The 20,247-nt window shown below is 37.1% G+C and overlaps 1 protein-coding gene across 2 annotated transcripts in view; it reads left to right on the top strand.

Moving 5' to 3' along the window:
* Window positions 1-18,226, top strand: part of Gucy1b1 (guanylate cyclase 1 soluble subunit beta 1) — a 40,535-nt gene extending 22,309 nt beyond the window's left edge. For both annotated transcript variants that reach the window (XM_020159609.2, XM_074041766.1), the window contains exons 5-14: window positions 1,858-2,055; window positions 5,007-5,237; window positions 6,370-6,486; window positions 7,743-7,876; window positions 10,853-11,050; window positions 13,134-13,371; window positions 14,372-14,512; window positions 15,014-15,168; window positions 15,584-15,710; window positions 17,051-18,226. In XM_020159609.2, the coding sequence (XP_020015198.1) occupies window positions 1,858-2,055; window positions 5,007-5,237; window positions 6,370-6,486; window positions 7,743-7,876; window positions 10,853-11,050; window positions 13,134-13,371; window positions 14,372-14,512; window positions 15,014-15,168; window positions 15,584-15,710; window positions 17,051-17,074 (1,563 nt within the window). In that variant the 3' untranslated portion in view covers window positions 17,075-18,226. The remainder of the gene's footprint in view (window positions 1-1,857; window positions 2,056-5,006; window positions 5,238-6,369; window positions 6,487-7,742; window positions 7,877-10,852; window positions 11,051-13,133; window positions 13,372-14,371; window positions 14,513-15,013; window positions 15,169-15,583; window positions 15,711-17,050) is intronic.
* Window positions 18,227-20,247: the final 2,021 nt, after the last annotated feature.

Here is a 20,247-nt window from a genome sequence, read left to right as displayed (position 1 = left end):
CTTGACTGCATGCACGAATGTTGCTAATAATATAGCATGATACAAGATGAAAATAGATGGTTACAAAATGATATAAGCATGCTGATATATGAAATATTTAAACATTTTATTTATGAAAAATTGACAAAAATATAAAATACCTATTTGAGTTAATTTTCTTTGTTTTTAAGGACCGGTCTGTATTAGAAAATTGTACTTAATGTGGAAATTAGCTCAGTTTTGACTTTGTGAACAATGGAGATGAAAATAAAACTCTTCTGACAATTTTTTCTCAAGAGATTTCTCTCATGAGATTTTTCACAACATCATTAGAATTGCAAGAGTTCTGGAGGTGTGTGAAGAATAGGTATCCCCTTCTCAGGGAAGAATTCCCACGAGAACTTGTCACAGGAACAGTCCACCACACTGTCCAACCAAGTAAAAAGAAATGGAGGATTCCAGGACTTGTGGATCACACAAACTGTCTAATGTTGGTGGCTGCTGTACTGGATTATTTTTCTACAGTAATAGCGGCCTCTAGAGGTAATCAAGATAAACTGATGGTTTTGTTAAGAACTAGCCTGACTTGGGCTGGCAGAGTGGCTCAAGTGGTAGAGTGCCTGTCTAGCAAGCACGAGGCCCTGAGTTCAATCTCCAATACCTCTAAAAAAAAAAAAAAAAAGTTGTAATTTGGAGGAAGCAAATAGGAAGCAGTATTAATGGAGGCAGTATAAAAAGACATCAGATTTACCCAGTTGAGAAGGTCATTGAGACATGTATTTAGATTGGAGTATTAGTCTTCACTTCATGACCATGCTGTGCTGTGGTGTATGTGTGTGCAGCCACACACAGAATGAACTAAAGACTCCTTAGAACATAATATTGGACCAAGTTAAAAGAGTGGTTTGCACCAACTATTGTGGCAATCTTTATACAAATAAGTGTTGTATTTTAGTGAATACTGTAAGACGAAAGAATTTGACAGTTTCTAACTTAATGACATAACTATAAGAATTGAAAATATTTACTGGAAAATATATTAGTTTTCCAAAACTTCAATTCCAAAGGTAATTATTTTGCAGGTTTGCCATGAATCTTTACCTTGATTGGAGACTACTGATACACATGGAAAAATTACATTCCTTTAATTTCTAAAACATGTTTGTAATTTCTGAAATACTACTCCACAAAATAATATGTTTATATTCCATTACGTTTACCACACTTATATTAGTTTCTAAAATAAAAATAAGTGGGTCACTGTAGTGCAAAAAGAAGGGTGATGTGTGATCACTCTGAGTGTCCTCTGCTGTTATTACAACATACATGTACACATGTGCACTCCAAACTCCTGCAAATGCGCCTGCCTTTGTTTTTACCCTTAACTCTGTCTTTGGTCTGGTTCAGGCTTTCCTTTGACATGTCACTTGTTTGTCTTTTCTCGAAGTACACTGTTAATAGTCACAGATTTTTAAAATTTATTTTTTGTGATACTGGGACTTGAAATGAAGGCTTACACCTTGAGCTACTCCACCAGCCCTTTTTGTGTTAGGTATTTTTGAGATAGGATCTCGAGAACTGTTTGCCCGGGCTGGCTTGGAACCACAATCCTCCTGATCTCTGCTTCCTGAGTAGCTAGGATTACAGATGTGAGCCACCAGCACCCAGCTTATTTTTCTTAATTATACTATTTTCATTTCAGTTACTCCATAGTTACTTGTCTTACAGGTGTCTCACTGAAGAGTGTGCTTTGAAAATGTTCACTTTGCCAACCTGCTCAGTAACCTCAGAGCTGAGGGTGCTTCTGTACTATGTTTGCTGATTCTGCTGTTGTTGTGAGGGTATTCTTTACCTTTCACTCTTTTCTCTTTATTGCAGAACCTTGATGCTCTGCACGATCACCTTGCTACCATCTACCCGGGGATGCGTGCACCTTCTTTCAGGTGCACTGATGCTGAGAAGGGCAAAGGACTCATTCTGCACTACTATTCAGAGAGGGAAGGACTGCAGGATATCGTCATTGGAATAATCAAAACTGTTGCTCAACAGATACATGGCACAGAAATAGACATGAAGGTAATGACCCGTGATGGGCACTCTTCTGATCACAGATGGCATTTGGAATATTATCAGTGATGCTCCCTAAATAAAGTTGTTGCTGCTAGTGAATTTTACAAGAGTATACATATGTATATAATGTCAGCATGATGGATACATTAGTACTCTTTTATAGTTGGTGTTGGAATGCATTATACATGACACATTTTTCTTTGTAACAGCAGTTTTTTTTTTTTCTAATTATATTGCTTGAGGCAGGAAGAAATTTAGTTTGCCTTCTTGTGAGCACACACCAGCTGGGAAGCAGGAGAATATATGACTGACTGAGCTGTGGGTTTCTATTTGCAAGATATCCATAATGTGGATAGTCAAATGTGAAGATAATGCAAAACTAGATATGGTGTTTTTAAATCAGTGTTTCTTTGTGGATTTTTTGTCTGCCCTGAAATGTAGTTAGAATATTTTGTTTCATCAGCTGAAAGTCTAGCATTTTGAATCAAGCTACCTTTGTAAGAGTTACCAGGTATGGTATTTGAAAAATTGTGTTGCTATTAGTAATGCACACTATTAGTTTTGAGTGGTCATTTTAAGTACTAATATAGCATTTGTGCAACAAAGAGAATCACCAATTTTTTTCTATCTCTGACTCAGATAGTTCTCTCCCAATAGCTGCTTTTCTTGTGATCGGTATGTTCAGCCTCAAGTGTCATTTCGCAGTGGCTCTAAGCTTGAACCAAAGTGGATACAAGGAAACCCTAGTCCATCTGTCTTTCTTTATGGGACAGCTAGTAGCCAGAGCTTTCTCAGATATAGTGATGTTCTAGCACAAACGAGATGCCCAAAACTCTTAAGTGCAATATTATATATGCAAAGTAAAAACTGCCACATCTAAATTGAGTATGTTAGAGGAGCAGCCCATGTATGTAATCTAGTCATGTCACGTGAGACTTCATAGTCCTTCGCTTTCAGGAGCTGGCAACAATTCTTATGTAGCACCTGTGGATTTCCAGATGGATGCATCATGAGTTTTTCTACTAAAAAGTAGAACCTTATGTAATATGACATTATCAAATCCAGAGATATTTTAAAAATAAAAGCCTTGGATGAAGTGTTGATATAAATCCATGCATGGGAATCTCACTGGAATTTAGTCAAAATAATATATGCTTCTCATTTCCAATGTTTTGATCTTGACTCAAAGTAACACATTCTCCATCCAGAGTGAGCCTGTATTATCAATGGCTTTCTGTGTACCGTGGTTGCTATTGGTTTTGTTCACGGAGCCGAGGTGAGCTAGAAACTTCAGAGGGAAACACAAACTAACACACTTAGAAATTGTGGTCAGTTACTATGGCGATTACCTGGCACAGCGATGGCATCCCAAACACCATAAGAAATTCAAGTTTTTACTTAATTGTGTGGCTCGCTTTATACACTATTTAGGTTCTTTTAAGACCTTCACTTATTCAAATGCTCCAGTATACATTGAAATATTTGCATTTATAGATATATTTTGCATACTTGATTTTTCAAAGGTATCATTTTTAACTTCTTTTGGTATTCTTAGATTAAATTCATAAGTTTAATGATTCCAGAGATACTAGAGAATTTGAGTCACAAAAGAAATGTTACAACAAGGGTTAGGGAATGGCTCAAGTGGTAGAACACCTGCTTAGAAGACTTGAGGCCCTGAGTACAAACCCCAGTTCTACAAACAAAGAAAAAAGAAATATTCCACCATGTCATAAAGCAAGAGGGCAAAATACAATTGCAGAAGCAATTCATTTAGCCAGTTTGACCAAAGAAAACTGTAGAAGAAAATAATCACTCCGTACATTTGGGTGTATATGATTTAGTTCCTCTAGTTAAAATAGAAATAGAGCAGAATGTCAAAATTAAGCCTCAGTCTTAAGGTTAAATCTCTTTTGTTTTGTACCTGATTTAGGGAAGTCAACCCTAATGAGGGAAAGATTTCAAATTCTAACTAACAAATATTAACCTTTTTAACCACAGTAAGTAAATCATAATGCTACCCTAACTTTGCCATGAAAGAATATATAAAATAGCTGCCATGATTTTTGCCTTTTATTCTTTAAGTCACAGAATGTGGGGCAAAAAGTGAAAATAAATAACATGCAGTCTTCATTTAGCTGTGTCTGAAGGAATGTCACCTTCCCCAGCCATTCCTCCTGTAGATCTAGCTACAATGGAGACAGAATTTTTCTTGTTAGAGAGAACATGTTGCTCTCTAGTTCTTAAACTCAAAGAAATTCTATACTTTAATATCAGCCTGTGACTAATATTTTTGAGATGTAGCTATTTAAATTATAGAGCTCTGCTTATAATTATGATTACTTCTTTATAATGAATTCCTGTATTTGGAGTTAAATCAAAGAATATATATTTTGAGGGATTTTTCTGCATATTGTCAATTTATCCTATAGAAACATTAATAAAAATACCTTTCTAGTTGTAGTATTTGAGATGCCTCTTTTCAGTATCCCACCCAGTTTTGCCAGTTATACTTGGCAAGTGATAGATATAAAATAATATTGCACATTTTAAAAGTGTACATCTCTATCCTTTAATTTCCCGCTGTCCTTAAATAGCTTATTAAATATTATCTTATCATATTAAATATCATTTTTTATTATCTTTATCATTTCATCATTTTTTATCATGTGGTAAGTAGGTTGTTCATTGTGCAAGTGTACCTGGCATGGGGGTGCTCACTCACCATGCTAACGGGGTGTCTTCACCCTAGTTCTACCTAATAAGGTAGACTTCTTCCTAAGAGGTCATATATACCACTGGGAAGTGATATATATACATAGTATTTGCATATGTATTACATTTTTCTAATTCACTTTTTAAATATAATTCTCACTAGTTTCTTGTATTTAGGTATTTTAACTATACTGAAATGCACACAGTTAACTCCATCTTCCTCCCCCCCATTTGATTTCCAGGTCATTCAGCAAAGAAATGAAGAATGTGATCACACACAATTTTTAATTGAGGAAAAAGAGTCAAAAGAAGAGGATTTTTATGAAGATCTTGACAGATTTGAAGAAAATGGCACCCAGGAATCACGCATCAGTCCCTACACCTTCTGCAAAGCGTTTCCTTTTCACATAATATTTGACCGGGACTTAGTGGTCACTCAGTGTGGCAATGCCATTTACAGAGTATTGCCCCAGGTAAACCCATGGTACACCTCCTCAGGGCCTGACACCAGGGTCACAGGTGCGATTCAGCCCTTTGACTGTATATAGGTGATGTCACACATCATGTATCCTGTAAGTGTTTAACCTTGCTTAAACATACTGCAGCTACTTACCTGTTTCTGCTTTAATCACTTACAGGGACAGTCGGAGGTTATCTGAGAATGATACACTTGATTTAATGAGAAAATGGGGAACTTGCAAGTGACAATCAGTTTTTACTTCTGTAGTCATTTATTGAATAAATCCATTGAATATATACCTTTTGAAAACAGCTTTCAAAATCAGCCATTGACCTGTCAGGGAAAGGAAAGGAACTTTAATAACACTCAAGATGAAAAAGTGAGATTATCATGGGGTTCCATTGAAAAGGCAGCAAAGAGCCCCAGATGGTTAGAAGCTGCATTTGACTTCTATTCTTGAGACCTACTAGAAAACTCCTTCCTCTTTCTCTTATCCACTCACTTCTGGAGTTGCTCACAACATGTCTAGTGGTACTTCTTGCTTGTAATTCAGAATTAGTCCAAATGGGGTCAAATGTAAACCTTGCAGATCTACAGGCAGAAGTGTGGATCTGCACTATCTCTGCAGTCCCCATTGAGTGACCCTAAGTGCAGCACTCTCTGCCTGTTTTCCCTCTCTTCCAACATGAGATAAAGATAAAGCACATGAAGATCCCTCAGTTCAGTGCCTGGTCCTTCATAAGCCACCAATCAATGTTGTATATGTTTGTCCTTACTAACCCTCCTTTGATGAACTTTAAGAAAGTGTTTGCAAGTGTTTTTGGTATTTAAATTCAGTTCAAGGTAGAAGCATTTAACACATAATGCTACAATAAAAGAAAATTTTTTCTTCTTTCTCCTGAAAACTCTTACATTATTTGTATCAGATTATATTTGAATATTATTATCTGAATCCATATTAGGTTTCATGTTCATGCAACTAACTCTTTGATGTCCATTTTGTCATTGAGTTGCATACAGCAAAATATGAGTTCAAAGATCGGATAACTTCTCTACACAATTCTGGCTTAATCTAGTAACTGATATCAAACCATAAAGATCATTTGAACTAACGAAGTGACCTTTGCTTTTTACCTGCATTCTAGCTCCAGCCTGGGAATTGCAGCCTTCTGTCTGTCTTCTCTCTCGTGCGTCCTCACATTGATATTAGTTTCCATGGGATTCTTTCTCACATCAATACAGTTTTTGTATTGAGAAGCAAGGTAATCAAGACTTATTTCATTAAATGTAAGTGAGGTTTGTTACCAGTTAGAAGTTATGAGGAAGAAAAATGAGCTATGATCACATTCTATGAGATAAAGAAGTTACAGCGAGATAAAAACCAAACCTCAAAGAGATGGCTGTTTAAAAGGCAATTGTCTGGCTTTGTGGTTTGGCTGAGGAACTGGAACTCTGTCAGCAGATCAGAATCAACAAAAGTAGGTTGTAGAGAGTGTCTTGTGGGCACATCCCATTTCACATAATAAAATCGGCATCTTCCCCCTGTGCAGGCATGATGCCTTATTTTAGCAATCAGAACTAACAAAGGTTTTTTTTTTTTTAAACTTCATCTTAAGCCACTGTTTTATTCTTCCCTAAATTGTTTATTATTCTTGGTGCCATTTTGTAGGAAAATAAAAGGGAAAAAATACTCATGCAGTTGGTAAGTTAGACAGTATCCAGATCTCATAGTTTGTGTTCCCAGGATAATTATAGCAAATGTGGTTTGCCTAGAGTACACATTTCATCCTTCCTACTCCTCCCAAAGGCCAAACCTACATGCATTTGATGCACTTGGAACGGACCACTTTTAGCTGTTCTGTGAATACAAGATTAGCTTGGTTCCATTTTTTTTTTCTTTTCTTCTTCTTTTTTTTTTTTTTTTTTTTGGTAGAACCTAGTAATATGTGTTGCATCCATACTGGAAAATCAGGAAGAAAAAGACTCACAGAAGATTAAAATAAATATATGAACAAAAGCACAGGCCAGGCACAGTGGTTCACTTCTGTATTCCCAGCTATTTCGGTGGCAAAGATTGGGAGAATTGTGCTTCCAGGCCAAACCAGGCAAAAAGTTAGTGAGACCCCCGTCTGAACAAATAAGCTGGGTGTTTTGGCTCACATCTGTAATTTCAGCTACATGGGAGGCAAAGGAAAGTATGAGGCCATCCCTGGACAAAAATTTTAAGGCCCTATCTGAAAAATAAAGCAAAACCAAAGGCTAGAGGTGTGGCTCAAGTAGTAGTAGAGTGATTTCTTAGCAAGCATGAAGCCCTGAGTTCAAACCCAAATACTGCAGAAAACAAAAGCACCACCTCTGCCTTTCTGAGCTCAAAGGAGCAAGTCCAGGTTCATTCACCTCTCCCTGGTGTTGAAAGGTAGCCACTGTGCTTAATACCTGGCAAAACACCCTGTGGTGGTCGAATTGAGGCACTGATTTCTTCAGGCACTGGCTAATGGCTATATCTCACCTTTTCAAGGAAGGATTGCTGGATGTAGAGAAACTGGAATGTGAGGACGACTTGACTGGGACTGAGATCAGCTGTTTACGTCTCAAGGGTCAAATGATCTACTTACCGGAAGCAGACAGCATACTTTTTCTGTGTTCCCCAAGGTAAACATTTTTAGGTTAATGGTAATTGATTTAAGTATACGCCTTTAGTTACAAAACAAATTCAATAGCATTTAATTTTTTAGAAAAATTTTGACTAACATATACTAACCGTATATATTAATAGGGTTTAATGTGATATTCAGTATACAGAAAGCACTGATGAAATCCAGCGTCCCTTTATCCAATATTTTATTCCATCCTGCTCACTTTTGCTGACGTGTAAATACATTTTTCCTGTTCTAATTCTCTACAACAGGGGTCATCTTATTGATAATTTGTTTATAAACTCAGAAGAGATCTGTCACGTCTCAAGCCATTTTTGAAGTATTTATGCCATTAGATGGTGAGAGAACTTTCAAAAGAAGAATTGTGTAAAAAGCAGTTTTGTAAAGTATATAATATGATGTTATAAGTACACAGTACAGTGGGGATCAGGAATGAACTTTTCTATAGGATGCCTGTAAAAATGATAAAATGACTCTAAATGACTTTTGGATTTGAGTTACTTCACATTAAAATATTTAACTATTTTCATCAGGGTATACTAGTCAAAACATATTATGAAATAGAAACTTATGTTAAATATGTTGTTTATAAAAAGCCATCAAAAGAAGAACAAGCTATAGGCTGGTATTTTTCTAATTTGAGAAACCATTTTACCAACAGATGCATGGAATTCAGAATATGAAAAATATATCTAAATTTGCTTTACAACAATAGGAAAAGGTAAAGGTGGGGCTTGTTATTATGTGATATTTTGTATATAAGATTATATAAGTGTGGTAATGGCCTATTTCCTGAGAAATATGAAAATAAAAGAGACAAAATGAGGAACTATGATACTTTCTAAAAATTAATACCCTTTAATGGTCTAGAGGTATCTGCTATCAGATGTTTTCCTCTTCTTCCTCTTTTCAGACTGAGCCTATAGGATGGTAAATTCCCATTAGGGTGATTTCTCTTCAGGGAGAGAAGACTTTGGGGAGAGAAGCAGACATTTTGCAGTGTACCTGTTAACTGCTGTTTGCAGAAATCAGTCCTGTAGTGAGACATTCACAAATTGCAAAAGCATCTGCTCATGTGTGTAGGAAGATTTGTGCTCCTATTAAATAGAATGAGATCAATTTAAAAAACGTCTTACTTGTAAAATATATAATTCCAGGATGATTTGTTTAAATTAAGAAAAATTCATGATAGTAGTTCATTTAAATAATAAGGAATTTTAGAGCAACGAGATACTTATAATTTGATTAAATTTTCTAACATGGTATGAAAACTTTGCACTGTTCGTTTCTATTTTAAACTTATAATCATCTTTTTATTTTTCTGCTCATGGGAAGCTCTTGTATAACTTTTGGCAAATTATCTAGTCTCTGTCCAAATAGGTTTATTTCTCCAAGAGAGCTTTTAATTGCATATTTATTTTAACAAAATCAAAAAAGACTTTGTGCCTTATTAATAAAATCCTTGATTACTTTATTTTTGCCTCTTGCCATGCTAATTTTTGCTTTAACTTAAGGACATTTCTGTTGAGAATATTTTTCATGGGAACCTTTTATTAATTCAAAATTCTTTAGTAAAATCATACTTCATTTTGTCATTTTAGAGAAATTATTATTCTTAATATCTAGGAATAATTATTTTGCTTTTAAATAATTCAAACCAGTAATGTAAACTAGTTTAGCTAATGAGTGAGCTTTTCACTTATTGGAATGTCACCGAGTCAGCAGATAATATGCCGCTTCAAAAATGACTGAAGTTACAAAGATGTGTAGAATTCGACAAAGTCAAATAACACTTAGAGAAAATGAGAAAATTTAATCAAAGAAAATAAGAAAAGAAAAAGAACTGAGAGCCAGAATTAATAATAGCACAAAAAGAACATGCTAGGAGTCTCGTAAACATATAGAATGCTGATGAAGATGGCTAATAACTTTCGTAAACTTATTTATTTTATTTATTTTTTGCAGTACTGGAGTTTGAGCTCAGGGTCTCGCACTTCCTTGCAGACAGGGACTCTGCCACTTGAGCCATGCCTCAGCCATTTTATTTTAAGGCCTTAGTTTTCAGATAGGGCCTGTGCTTTTTGCCTGGGGCCAGCCTGGGACCACCATCATTCTACCTGTGCACCCCACGTAGCGGGGACCACAGACTTGTGTCATCATATCCAGCTTGCTGATTGAGATGGGGTTTCACTAACCTTTTTGTCCATGTTGGCTTTGAACCATTATCCTTCTAATCTTTACCTTCTGTGCAGCTGAGATTACAGGTGTGAGCCAATGCATCCTTTTCTTGTAAACTTTTAATTATTGTTTCCAAATGGAAGAAGTAATCAATTGCAAGATTCATAGAATCCGTAAGGCAAAAGCAAGCTGGTTTCTCAAAAGAATTATTATTCCTAAGAGAGTAAAAATAGGTTTTTTTCTTTCAGTTTTATTTTATGATAAAAAATTTTAAAAAGCAGCCTTGTAATAAGTTTCTGAGCAGATTTCATAGGATAGTTCTGTATTTTATCTTTCAGTTAACACAAATGACTCCAAAAAATGCATCCTTATGAAAATGCATTGCAAGCTCACTAGGTTCAGTTTTGTTTGTTTTTCGTAGTAAAAGTAATAGTAAAGTTTATTAGGAAAGAAAATAGTTTCTGCTGGGTATTGAGGGGGTGGGGGGGAGAGGGAGGGGGTGGAGTGGGTGGTAAGGGAGGGGGTGGGGGCAGGGGGGAGAAAAAGAAATCTAGTATGATAGGATAAAAGTGGGGAGAAATGGGGAAAAAAGGGAGAAACACTTTCTGCTCCCCATACAGGAAATGAGAAACTCACTACTTTTCAAATGACTTTTTAAGTTTCTGAGAGAATAAAGTCACTTTATTCATTATTTTCCCAGTCTGACCTTTTGAGTGGTAGGCATTGGCTGCATGACACCAACAGTGGCAGGGAAAATTTTGGGTCTGAATTTGCCCCATTCTCTGTGTGACAGTGTGATGAACCTGGATGACTTGACAAGGAGAGGGCTGTACTTGAGCGACATACCCCTACATGATGCCACCCGCGACCTCGTTCTCTTGGGAGAGCAGTTCCGGGAGGAGTACAAACTGACACAAGAGCTGGAAATCCTCACAGACAGGCTGCAGCTCACACTGCGAGCCCTGGAAGATGAAAAGAAAAAGACAGACACGTAAGAGTGTGGTCAAAGAAGGGCACGGATTTATTCATAGTATGTCACAATTGTAGTGTCGTGAAGACTGGTACCCAGACTAGAAAGACTTGGAACTTCTGTACTCTGACGACTGTGAGGCTCTGCTTCCATATATTGATTAAAAACAGTAAATTCCAGACTTTCATAAGACATTTCACCCAGATTCTTGCCTGTCCATTTTTTAATGTTTATGAAATAGCAGGTGGTGTTGCTGGAGACTTGACCCAATCTGTCTTGCTTCACGTAACTACTTCTACCTACTGGATCGATTAGTGCTTCTTCAGCACTGATGTGTTCGTAGATGCCCGTGAGTGGATGTCGGCCATAGAAGGAAACACACCAGTTAACCTTATCCATAGCGTGGATGAAGTAGAGAATGCCATTGCAAACGCTTGGCTTGTCTGTAACTACTCACTCCACACACACAGTGTGTAGTTCCTTTGAGAGCCCTTTGTTTCCCCCATGATCCTGAACTACAACCGGATTCATCCACACACATATGGAGCAAATTTCAGCAAGTGTATGGGGCAGGCAGCTCAACATTTTCCATTACTTGAAACCAATTCAAAGTGTACATTTCACTGTTACACTGCACCAATTTATCCATGAAATATTACACTTTTATGGAGCTTGTAAGACCACACTTAGGACTAGATCCAAAGTCACATGAGTTTGTGAGTTTTGACTGAGTATCCTGCTCCGTCTGTAATAAGAGGAAACCATGTTGGTTTTATTTGTTGTTGATGTTATTCTCTGGCTTGATATTGTCTGGTATCTACATTTGTACTTGTGTTAGTCAGCTTTCTGTGGCTATAACAAATATCTGAGATAAGTCAACCTGAAGGCAGGAAAGGGACTTCTTTGTTTATTTGTTTCGACTCATAGTTTTGATGGCTTGGTCCTATTGTTTTAGGCCTGTGGCAGCACAGAGCATCACGGCAGGAGTGTGCAGTGGAGAAGGCTACTCACTCCATGGTGGCTGGCCTGCTAGAGAAAGGAAGAGCCCTTCATCCTAGCATCCTCTCAAAGGGCACTTCCCCAGTGACCTATTTTCCTCTCATTAGGCCCCACATCTTAAAGTCTCCACCACCTCCCCAAAGTGTCACAGGCTGGTGTCTATACCTTCAACACATGGTCTTGGGGGACATTTCTGGTCCAGAGTATAACACCAATAAAGATACCTAGCACTCTAAAGAATGCACAATTTAAATTGTGAAAATATCCATATGTGCTATATTCTATATTGAAAAAGCTCTTAGGTCACTTTTCCCCTACATTATTAGCTTAGGCCAAGTATTTACTTCTCTTAGGAATAGGTTTACTGTTAACATTTAATATTCAGTATAGCTTTAACTTTCTGTTTAGAAGTTAAAAAATGTACACTGGAGAAATAACAAATATGGCCAGGATTACAATTGAGAGCTCAGCTCCATTCTGCATATTTGAACTTCACCCTTTGGTTTTAGGGAAGAAACACTTTGCTAAAGCTGACAATACCCAATGCCAGTAGTCATCTCAGTATCCGCTCTAGAAATAAATAGAATATTTTCTTGTCTGGATCAATCCCCACTTGTTTTACCAGTCTCTTTCACAGAAGAGTGAGGTGGGAATGGACGGGAGAGCGCCCTGCTCCATTTACTATGACATCACAAAACCTGAGAAAATCTCTTTTTATTCCTGAGAGGTAAATGTGTATCAGGGATTGTGCCGATTATGACAACTGTCACATCGTCACTATCATGACAAACGGGCCAAAAGACAGAACTACAAATGAAAACTTGATTTTCCTTGGACAGTCCTTTCTTTCTTTTTCTTTTTCTGGTCTGCTTGTTTGCTTGTTTAGCTCATTTTGATTTGGTTTAAATTGGCTTAGGTCTGGGGACATATACGATTAGAATGAATGAATGGCTTGTGTACCCTATGTGTCGTTCTTTGCTTATGTATGTAACTAATCTTTGATGATGACTTTAGAAGGTGGCCTATCAGATCTGGTGCAAAGGGCCTTGATGCTATAAGGCAGGGTCCCAGCTTTTCTTACAGTGCTTTTTCTCCACACTCACAGATTGCTGTACTCGGTCCTTCCTCCTTCTGTTGCCAATGAACTGAGACATAAGCGTCCAGTGCCTGCCAAAAGATATGACAATGTGACCATCCTCTTCAGTGGTATTGTGGGCTTCAACACATTCTGTAGCAAACATGCATCTGGAGAAGGGGCCATGAAGATTGTCAATCTTCTCAATGACCTCTACACGAGATTTGACACTCTGACGGATTCAAGGAAAAACCCATTTGTTTACAAGGCAAGTCCTCAGGAGCGACAGCAGGGCTGTTTGGAGCCTGGGTTCCAAGCAATGTTCTCAGTCTGTAGCTGCAGCCAGGCACAGTGAGCTGTGATGCAGAAATGATTTACCATTTCCTTAAATAATTACTTTTATTTATAAAACTTTCTTCTCATTGTAACTAAAACCAAAGTTTCATAGCGTGGACGATTCACTGATTAAAATGAAGTATTCGGCAGCTGACTCACACTTAGGCTAACAAATCTGTGCAGGCTGTTTATCACATTTAGTATAAACACGGCATTCATTCTGGTGTTCTGCAGAAGACATTTTTACTGAAATATATAAATGCTTTGCGCCACAAAGAAGTCATGGGGCTTGGGAAAGTTCTTGGGCCTCAGGTTTGCTTTTAGATAACATCAACTTGAAGGTAAACATTTACAAGGTATTTCTGCCCTTTGTTTCAAGTTTGTTTCAAGTAGAAACAAAGATAATATCGGAAAAATGAAGTCAGTGGAATATTGCTTTATAAAGGCAAGAATGTTAACTAAACCAACTCCAGACATTCAGCATAATATAACTTCACAGGGACTATTTATTTTGTGGTCAATTTCTGAGGCCCAGGGTAGCACTTGGTGAGCATACCATAAAAATGAATAGTTGGTGGCCATGATAAGTCACTTCAGCCAGTGACTCTTAAACCATCAAACCATCAAAATAAGGTATTCAATTATTCTACTAAATTATGAGCATATCTCAGGTGGGAAACTGTTTCTTAGAGCAAAAACTAATTCTCTGCCTGTACTTGCCTATAATTCAAGGCCCCACATGTCAAGTGTATAAATTCCAAATAATTATAAGGTTTCATCTTGTTGGATTTCGTGTGTTGAGATTTTGAGAGAATTAAGAAGGAAGGAAATTTAAAGTTGGTAACTTTACCAACCATAGGAAAATATTTTTTCTTAGGGTAATAAATCATCTTTATATGAACCATTGAGCATGTAAATGTGTCTTGTGCCAGGTGGAGACCGTTGGTGATAAATACATGACAGTGAGTGGTTTACCAGAGCCTTGCATCCACCATGCACGGTCAATTTGCCACCTGGCCTTGGATATGATGGAAATTGCTGGCCAAGTTCAGGTGGATGGTGAATCTGTTCAGGTTAGTACAATGTAGATATTATAACGTTAGCAGTGGTCCTTATGCAGAATAGATTCGTGTTCTTGTCTAGGAAGTCATTAACATGTATAAGGAAGGGAGTGTTACAATAAAGGATAAGATATTTTATTGAGCCCATTGTATTTCATAGAAATGGGAACTGTGTCTTCCTATTTAAAATTAGCTAGTCTGCCCCATGTCCCAAAGATGAGATTAAACCTCCTGCCCTTCTGCTTTTTGTTTAAAATCACTTTCATGAGTCTCACTCAAGTTGCTCAATTCACATCTTTAAAGTCTGCAACGTCAGATGTTTTTCTTGGAACAGAATGTTTCTCAGGAGAAAGAAATTTGGTTAGGGCATTTGGGTTGTCTGCAATAGCCTTGAAGTGCTCATAAGAATGCTTATATTTTCAATGAGGACTCTCCTTTCTTCTGTAATATAAATGAGCAAGCTTGTACATATTCACGAGAAAAGCGAGTGAAGCAAAGCTCTGCTTTCTGCAGATCACAATAGGGATACACACTGGAGAGGTCGTGACAGGTGTCATAGGGCAACGCATGCCTCGGTACTGTCTCTTTGGAAACACTGTCAACCTCACAAGCAGAACAGAAACCACAGGAGAAAAGGGGAAAATAAACGTGTCAGAATATACCTACAGGTAAGAGAAATGGTCTTGGTATTTACTGACTTGGGAGGGAAAACGTGCCTTGTGTGTGGGCTAGGTGAGTGATTTTGTTACCTTTAGTGATCTTCTCCCCTCCCCTCTGCATATAGGGTTATTTGTCATTTGAGAAGACCTGTTATTGTTTCCATTTGATTTATTTTTGGCCATACTGAGGTTTGAACTCAGTGCCTTGTACTTGCAAGGCAGGCACTCAACCACTTGAGCCACAATTCCAGTCCCCTTGTTTACATTTTAAATGATTCCAGCCCTCCTAGGAAATGTTGACATGCTTATTGTGTCTAAAACTTCAAATGCCTTTAAATATGACTCCAGTATATTTTCTTGCGTCTTGGTTCTCCACACAACCTTTATCTACTTTTCTCCCTACTTCCTGTGCCCTATCTTTTAGGTGTCTTATGTCTCCAGAGAATTCAGATCCACAATTCCAGTTGGAGCACAGAGGACCAGTGTCCATGAAGGGCAAAAAAGAACCAATGCAAGTTTGGTTTCTATCCAGAAAAAACACAGAGACAGAGGTATGACTAATCAGAGCGCAATACTGTTTTCTAAGGTTGAGTATAAAATGGGGAAGTCAATTGTAAGCACTGAAAGCATGCTAACTCTTTAGTTAAGTGGTAGAAATAACTGAAGCGTGAATGAGCTGTTTTGAACAATGCACACTTTTTAGGGGGCACCTTATGGCTGCCAACTTTTGTCCTCTAATGGAATTAAAACAAAGTACCAGAGTGAGCAGGTTTGTGTTTTTGTTCTTTGTAATCCAGTCAAACAGGACTGAGGTAAGTGGGCTGTGAGGGACCCACCCACCAGGCCCTTTCCTACTGCCACTTCTTCTTTTCCTTCTTCGTTGTCTTTTCCTTCTTTTCTTCTTTTCTTCTTCTTCTTCTTCTTCTTCTTCTTCTTCTTCTTCTTCTTCTTCTTCTTCTTCTTCTTCTTCTTCTTCTTCTTCTTTCTTCTTCTCTTTCTCCTCTCCCTCCTCCTCCTCCTCCCTCTCCTCTTCCTCCTCCTCCTCCTCCTTTCTCTCTCTTCTCTCTGTCTCTTCTTTCCTTCCTCCTTCCCTCTCTCTCCTCCTTCTTTCTCTCCTTGGCTCCTAAAGCTAGTTCTTAGAAGGGCCATGGTTCATGGGTTCTTTAGCCACCAAGCCTAAGATGTTTCTAAGGGTCACACCATTTCCCTGCTGAATGTTTTGTGTGTTTTTGGAAATGCAAGTCCCTTGGGAGTTTCTCCTAGAGAGATGAGTGTTGTATAATTTGCCAGAATCCAAACAATTCCTTAGGAGAGTTTTAGATTCTTGGGGTACTGTAGTTGCACTCCAGCCAGAACCCTTGGACATAAGAACCCCCACACCCCATCTGGAATCCTGCCCTGTACAGTGGGATTGTGTTCTCCAAGGTCACATCGGCTAGCTCCTACTTCCTAAGTGTCACATCAGAAGCAAAGTTGCTATTTTGTTCCCTGTTGACATATATACAATGGTTCTTCAGGGGGTCTTAGACTATAATACATATGTTCCTAAAAATGCTTTTGTAGAATATAACAAGTAATAAAAGAAATGGAATGCCAACTTTTTAAATATTTTATCTTTTTTCAACTGTTCTTACTCTAAGTAATCTACCTATGAGGTTGAAATGCTTATGAATGCTCTTCTGATGAACCAAACTATATCTCAAGTGTCAGTCATCTTATTTGGTAGTCCTAAGAAAAATTTCACCCTACATAACGGTGGGAATGATTTATAGAAATGGTAGATATAAATGCAAATCATACATACTCAAGAGAGGGGAAAACCATATTTAGGAGACACTGTAAGCTTTATTATCACTGCAAATTAATACTGCATTTCTTCTGCTTTTTAAAGGAAACAAACCAGGATGATAACTGAATGTCATTTTGTGGGTTGAAGAGAACTGAGGGTGAGGGTCCTGTGATCTCCCAGCACATGACACGCCAAGACACAGATTCAGATTTTGCCTCCTCTTTGATTATCCCAGGCCTTTCTCCTAGGTAGATTTCGCACTATCCATTATTCAACTTTAGCTCTGCTTTGATTATTTTTTAATATTTTAGTATCTTATCTAAAGTTTGGCTGTGAATGATATGGGCTTTATGTATCAAAATCTACAAATGTCACCCAAATTAGTGATCTGCAAATAGTAGGCACCCAATAAATATTTGTTGAATTTAATTAAATGAAAACAGTATTTTGTCATATATATATATATATATATATATATACATATATAAAATGGTTCACCAAATCTGTTTAATGCTCCATATATATGTATATGTATATTTTAATGACTATAACATAGAACAAACTTTATATCACGTTGGCGTATATCATTATAGAAATCATTTTCTAAAGGAGTGAGTTCTAAGTTTTAGGAAAAAAATGCAATTTATTTTCAGAATTCCAAAGTAAGAATTAATGCCATGTTAAGAAAAGAGTGACTATTTTGAAAGTATACTAATTTCCTTCTGGAAATATAGAATACACATTTCTGTTATTAAAGCATTTGGTCGCTCATTCAAATCACATGACATTCATAATTCATTGAAACTTTACTGCTTGTATTGTATTCCTTGTATTAAATTTCATTAACTACTTGTAGCTGTTATAGAAAGCTGCATTGGTTCACACTGAGCAATTGATTAACTTGGCCAGATGTTAGGGACTTTAACACTACCCATAAAGTACGTCTGAGATACACTGCAGGGACACTGCTGTTAGAATCATTCTTGACCTTCAATTTCCAGAAACAAACTTCCTTTTCATAGTTTAGAAGAATGTGACTTTATCCAGGACATCATGGTCAGAAATTTCAGTTTAATTTCACCACAGAGTATATTCCTATTGGAATAACTGGCCCATCATTCATAAAATGGTCTCTAATAATTTATTAATATCTATATAAAATATATTACAATTACTTATGTGTAAAAATGTTTGTCTTTCAATATCAGCACATCAATATATGTATAATTGTTCCATGTTAATGTGTAAAAGAATCTACAATAAATTATTTTTTCCATTTGCCTCTAGGCAGTTTTTAATATAATGATGTAAACATTATTTTTGTGATTTTATTAATGTCATTTTATATAGGCACATTATAACTTTACCTACTATAAACTTAAATTAATTTTGACTGCTACTGTTATAAATTTTGTGTGTGTGTGTGTGTGTGTGTGTGTGGTGCTGAGGATTGAATCCATGGTATTCCACAAGGTAGGCAAGTGCTTCACCCACATTACAATTTTTAATAGCTCCTCTTAGGAACAGTCTTAAACACTACTATTCTTTAGTACCAACAAAGTCACAGAAAAAGACTAGTCATGGGAGTATGCACAGATAAATATGAAATGGAATTCACATACTTAAAGAGCCTTTTTAAGGATGACAGACACACAGACAAATAACTAAAGTATTTAATATTTATAATGGTGAGATATCTTAAAGATAAAGAAAGGATACTAAGGGAACAAGTAACTTGAGTGAAGAGGATTAAGTGGGAATTGTTGTCATGCCTGTTTGGGTTTTGTTGTTTTTAAAAGGATGTACTATGTAGCACAGACTGGCCTGGAATTTGTGATGATCTTGCCTCAGCCTCCCAAGTACTGGGATTACAGGCATGAACCACCATGCCCAGCTTGTAATGCTTATTTTTACAGGAGATTCAGGAGGATTAAAAACCTACAGTGACACTCATGTCTTCCCAGAATCTAACATGTATTTATGGAGCTGTAACTTGCAGCAGGCACTGTTCTAGATGTTTGGGGTATGCCATAGTTTCTATCTGTAATATTCTTCAAAGACCCATGTGTTAATGGCTTGGTCTTCAGCTTGGCACTGTTTTAAGAGGTGGGGCCTAACAGAAGGAAGTTAGGTCATTGAGGGCATGCCACTGGAAAGGTTTATGGGACTAGTGCCTTCCTGTCATGCTTATTTACTCCCTGGCTCCCATGAGGTGAGTGTCCCCCTCTGTGATCCACTCCTTCCATCATGTGTTACCTCACCACTTAAGTTGCTTATCTCAGGTATTTTTTTAGCAACAGGAAGCTGACTGACCCAGGGTACATCAATGAACAGAACATCTCTCTCTACTTTTGAAGAATTTATATTCCAGTTTTTGTAACTTGAATGTTTTCAAATGCCTACACTCTCCTGAACAATCACTAAGTATTTCTTATAAACTGTCTACCTCCCATCTTTTCCCCCCCAAATTACTGTAGTCTGACCTTTCAGAAATCCAAATTGTTTTCCTGACCACACTTGCTTAATTGCTACTCATTGTCTGTGTCCCTTACAAAGATAACTACTGCATGTTTTCTGTCATATGTGGAAGCTAGATCTAAAAGAAAATGTACATGAGCATTTTGGGAGGGGAAAAGGAGAAGCTCCATTGTATGCATTCATGAAAAGATCACAATGAAACCCATAAAATTTGTAAGAAAGATAAAAGGAGGGTGAGAGGAAAGGAGACAAGAAAGAGTAATAGAGGGGTGAATACGATCAAAGTTATTATATGCATGAATTGAAATGTCACAATGAAGTCTCCCACATTATATAATTAATATGTGCTAAATTGTGATAAAATGAAAGTAACATAAAATATGGTCAGAACAACTTATAAAAAAGACTATCACTGTCACCTTTACCAGTCTGATCTGTTAGTTGCTGCCTTTGTAACTTTGTGCTTTGCTCTGTCTTGAAGGCCCTGTTCCCATACTGCTGGAACACTCCTACTTCTGTTTAACACTCAGTGGCCTGTCATTGGAGATTCCCTGATTCCTGCAACGCTCTTGTCCCGCAGTAATAAGAGTGGATAGGACATCATTTTTTTTTTCTTTATTACACTGTAAGTTTCTTAAAGCTAAAATAGTTCTTCTTTCCTTAGATAGCCTTTGAATTTGCCACAAATGATAATGTGATAATTCACATTGAGTGAAGGAATAAAGGAAGAAGTCTCTTAGACTTAGTCTCTATAAACTAGATTTGAAGGGAAGAAGTAATAATACATGAAATTGGAGAAAAGTGGAGACTAAAAATTCCAT

Source organism: Castor canadensis, chromosome 9, assembly GCF_047511655.1.
Source record: "Castor canadensis chromosome 9, mCasCan1.hap1v2, whole genome shotgun sequence".
Taxonomy (NCBI): Eukaryota; Metazoa; Chordata; class Mammalia; order Rodentia; family Castoridae; genus Castor; species Castor canadensis.
Note: the sequence above shows the minus strand (reverse complement) of the source record. Positions and strands in the feature narration are given on the sequence as shown.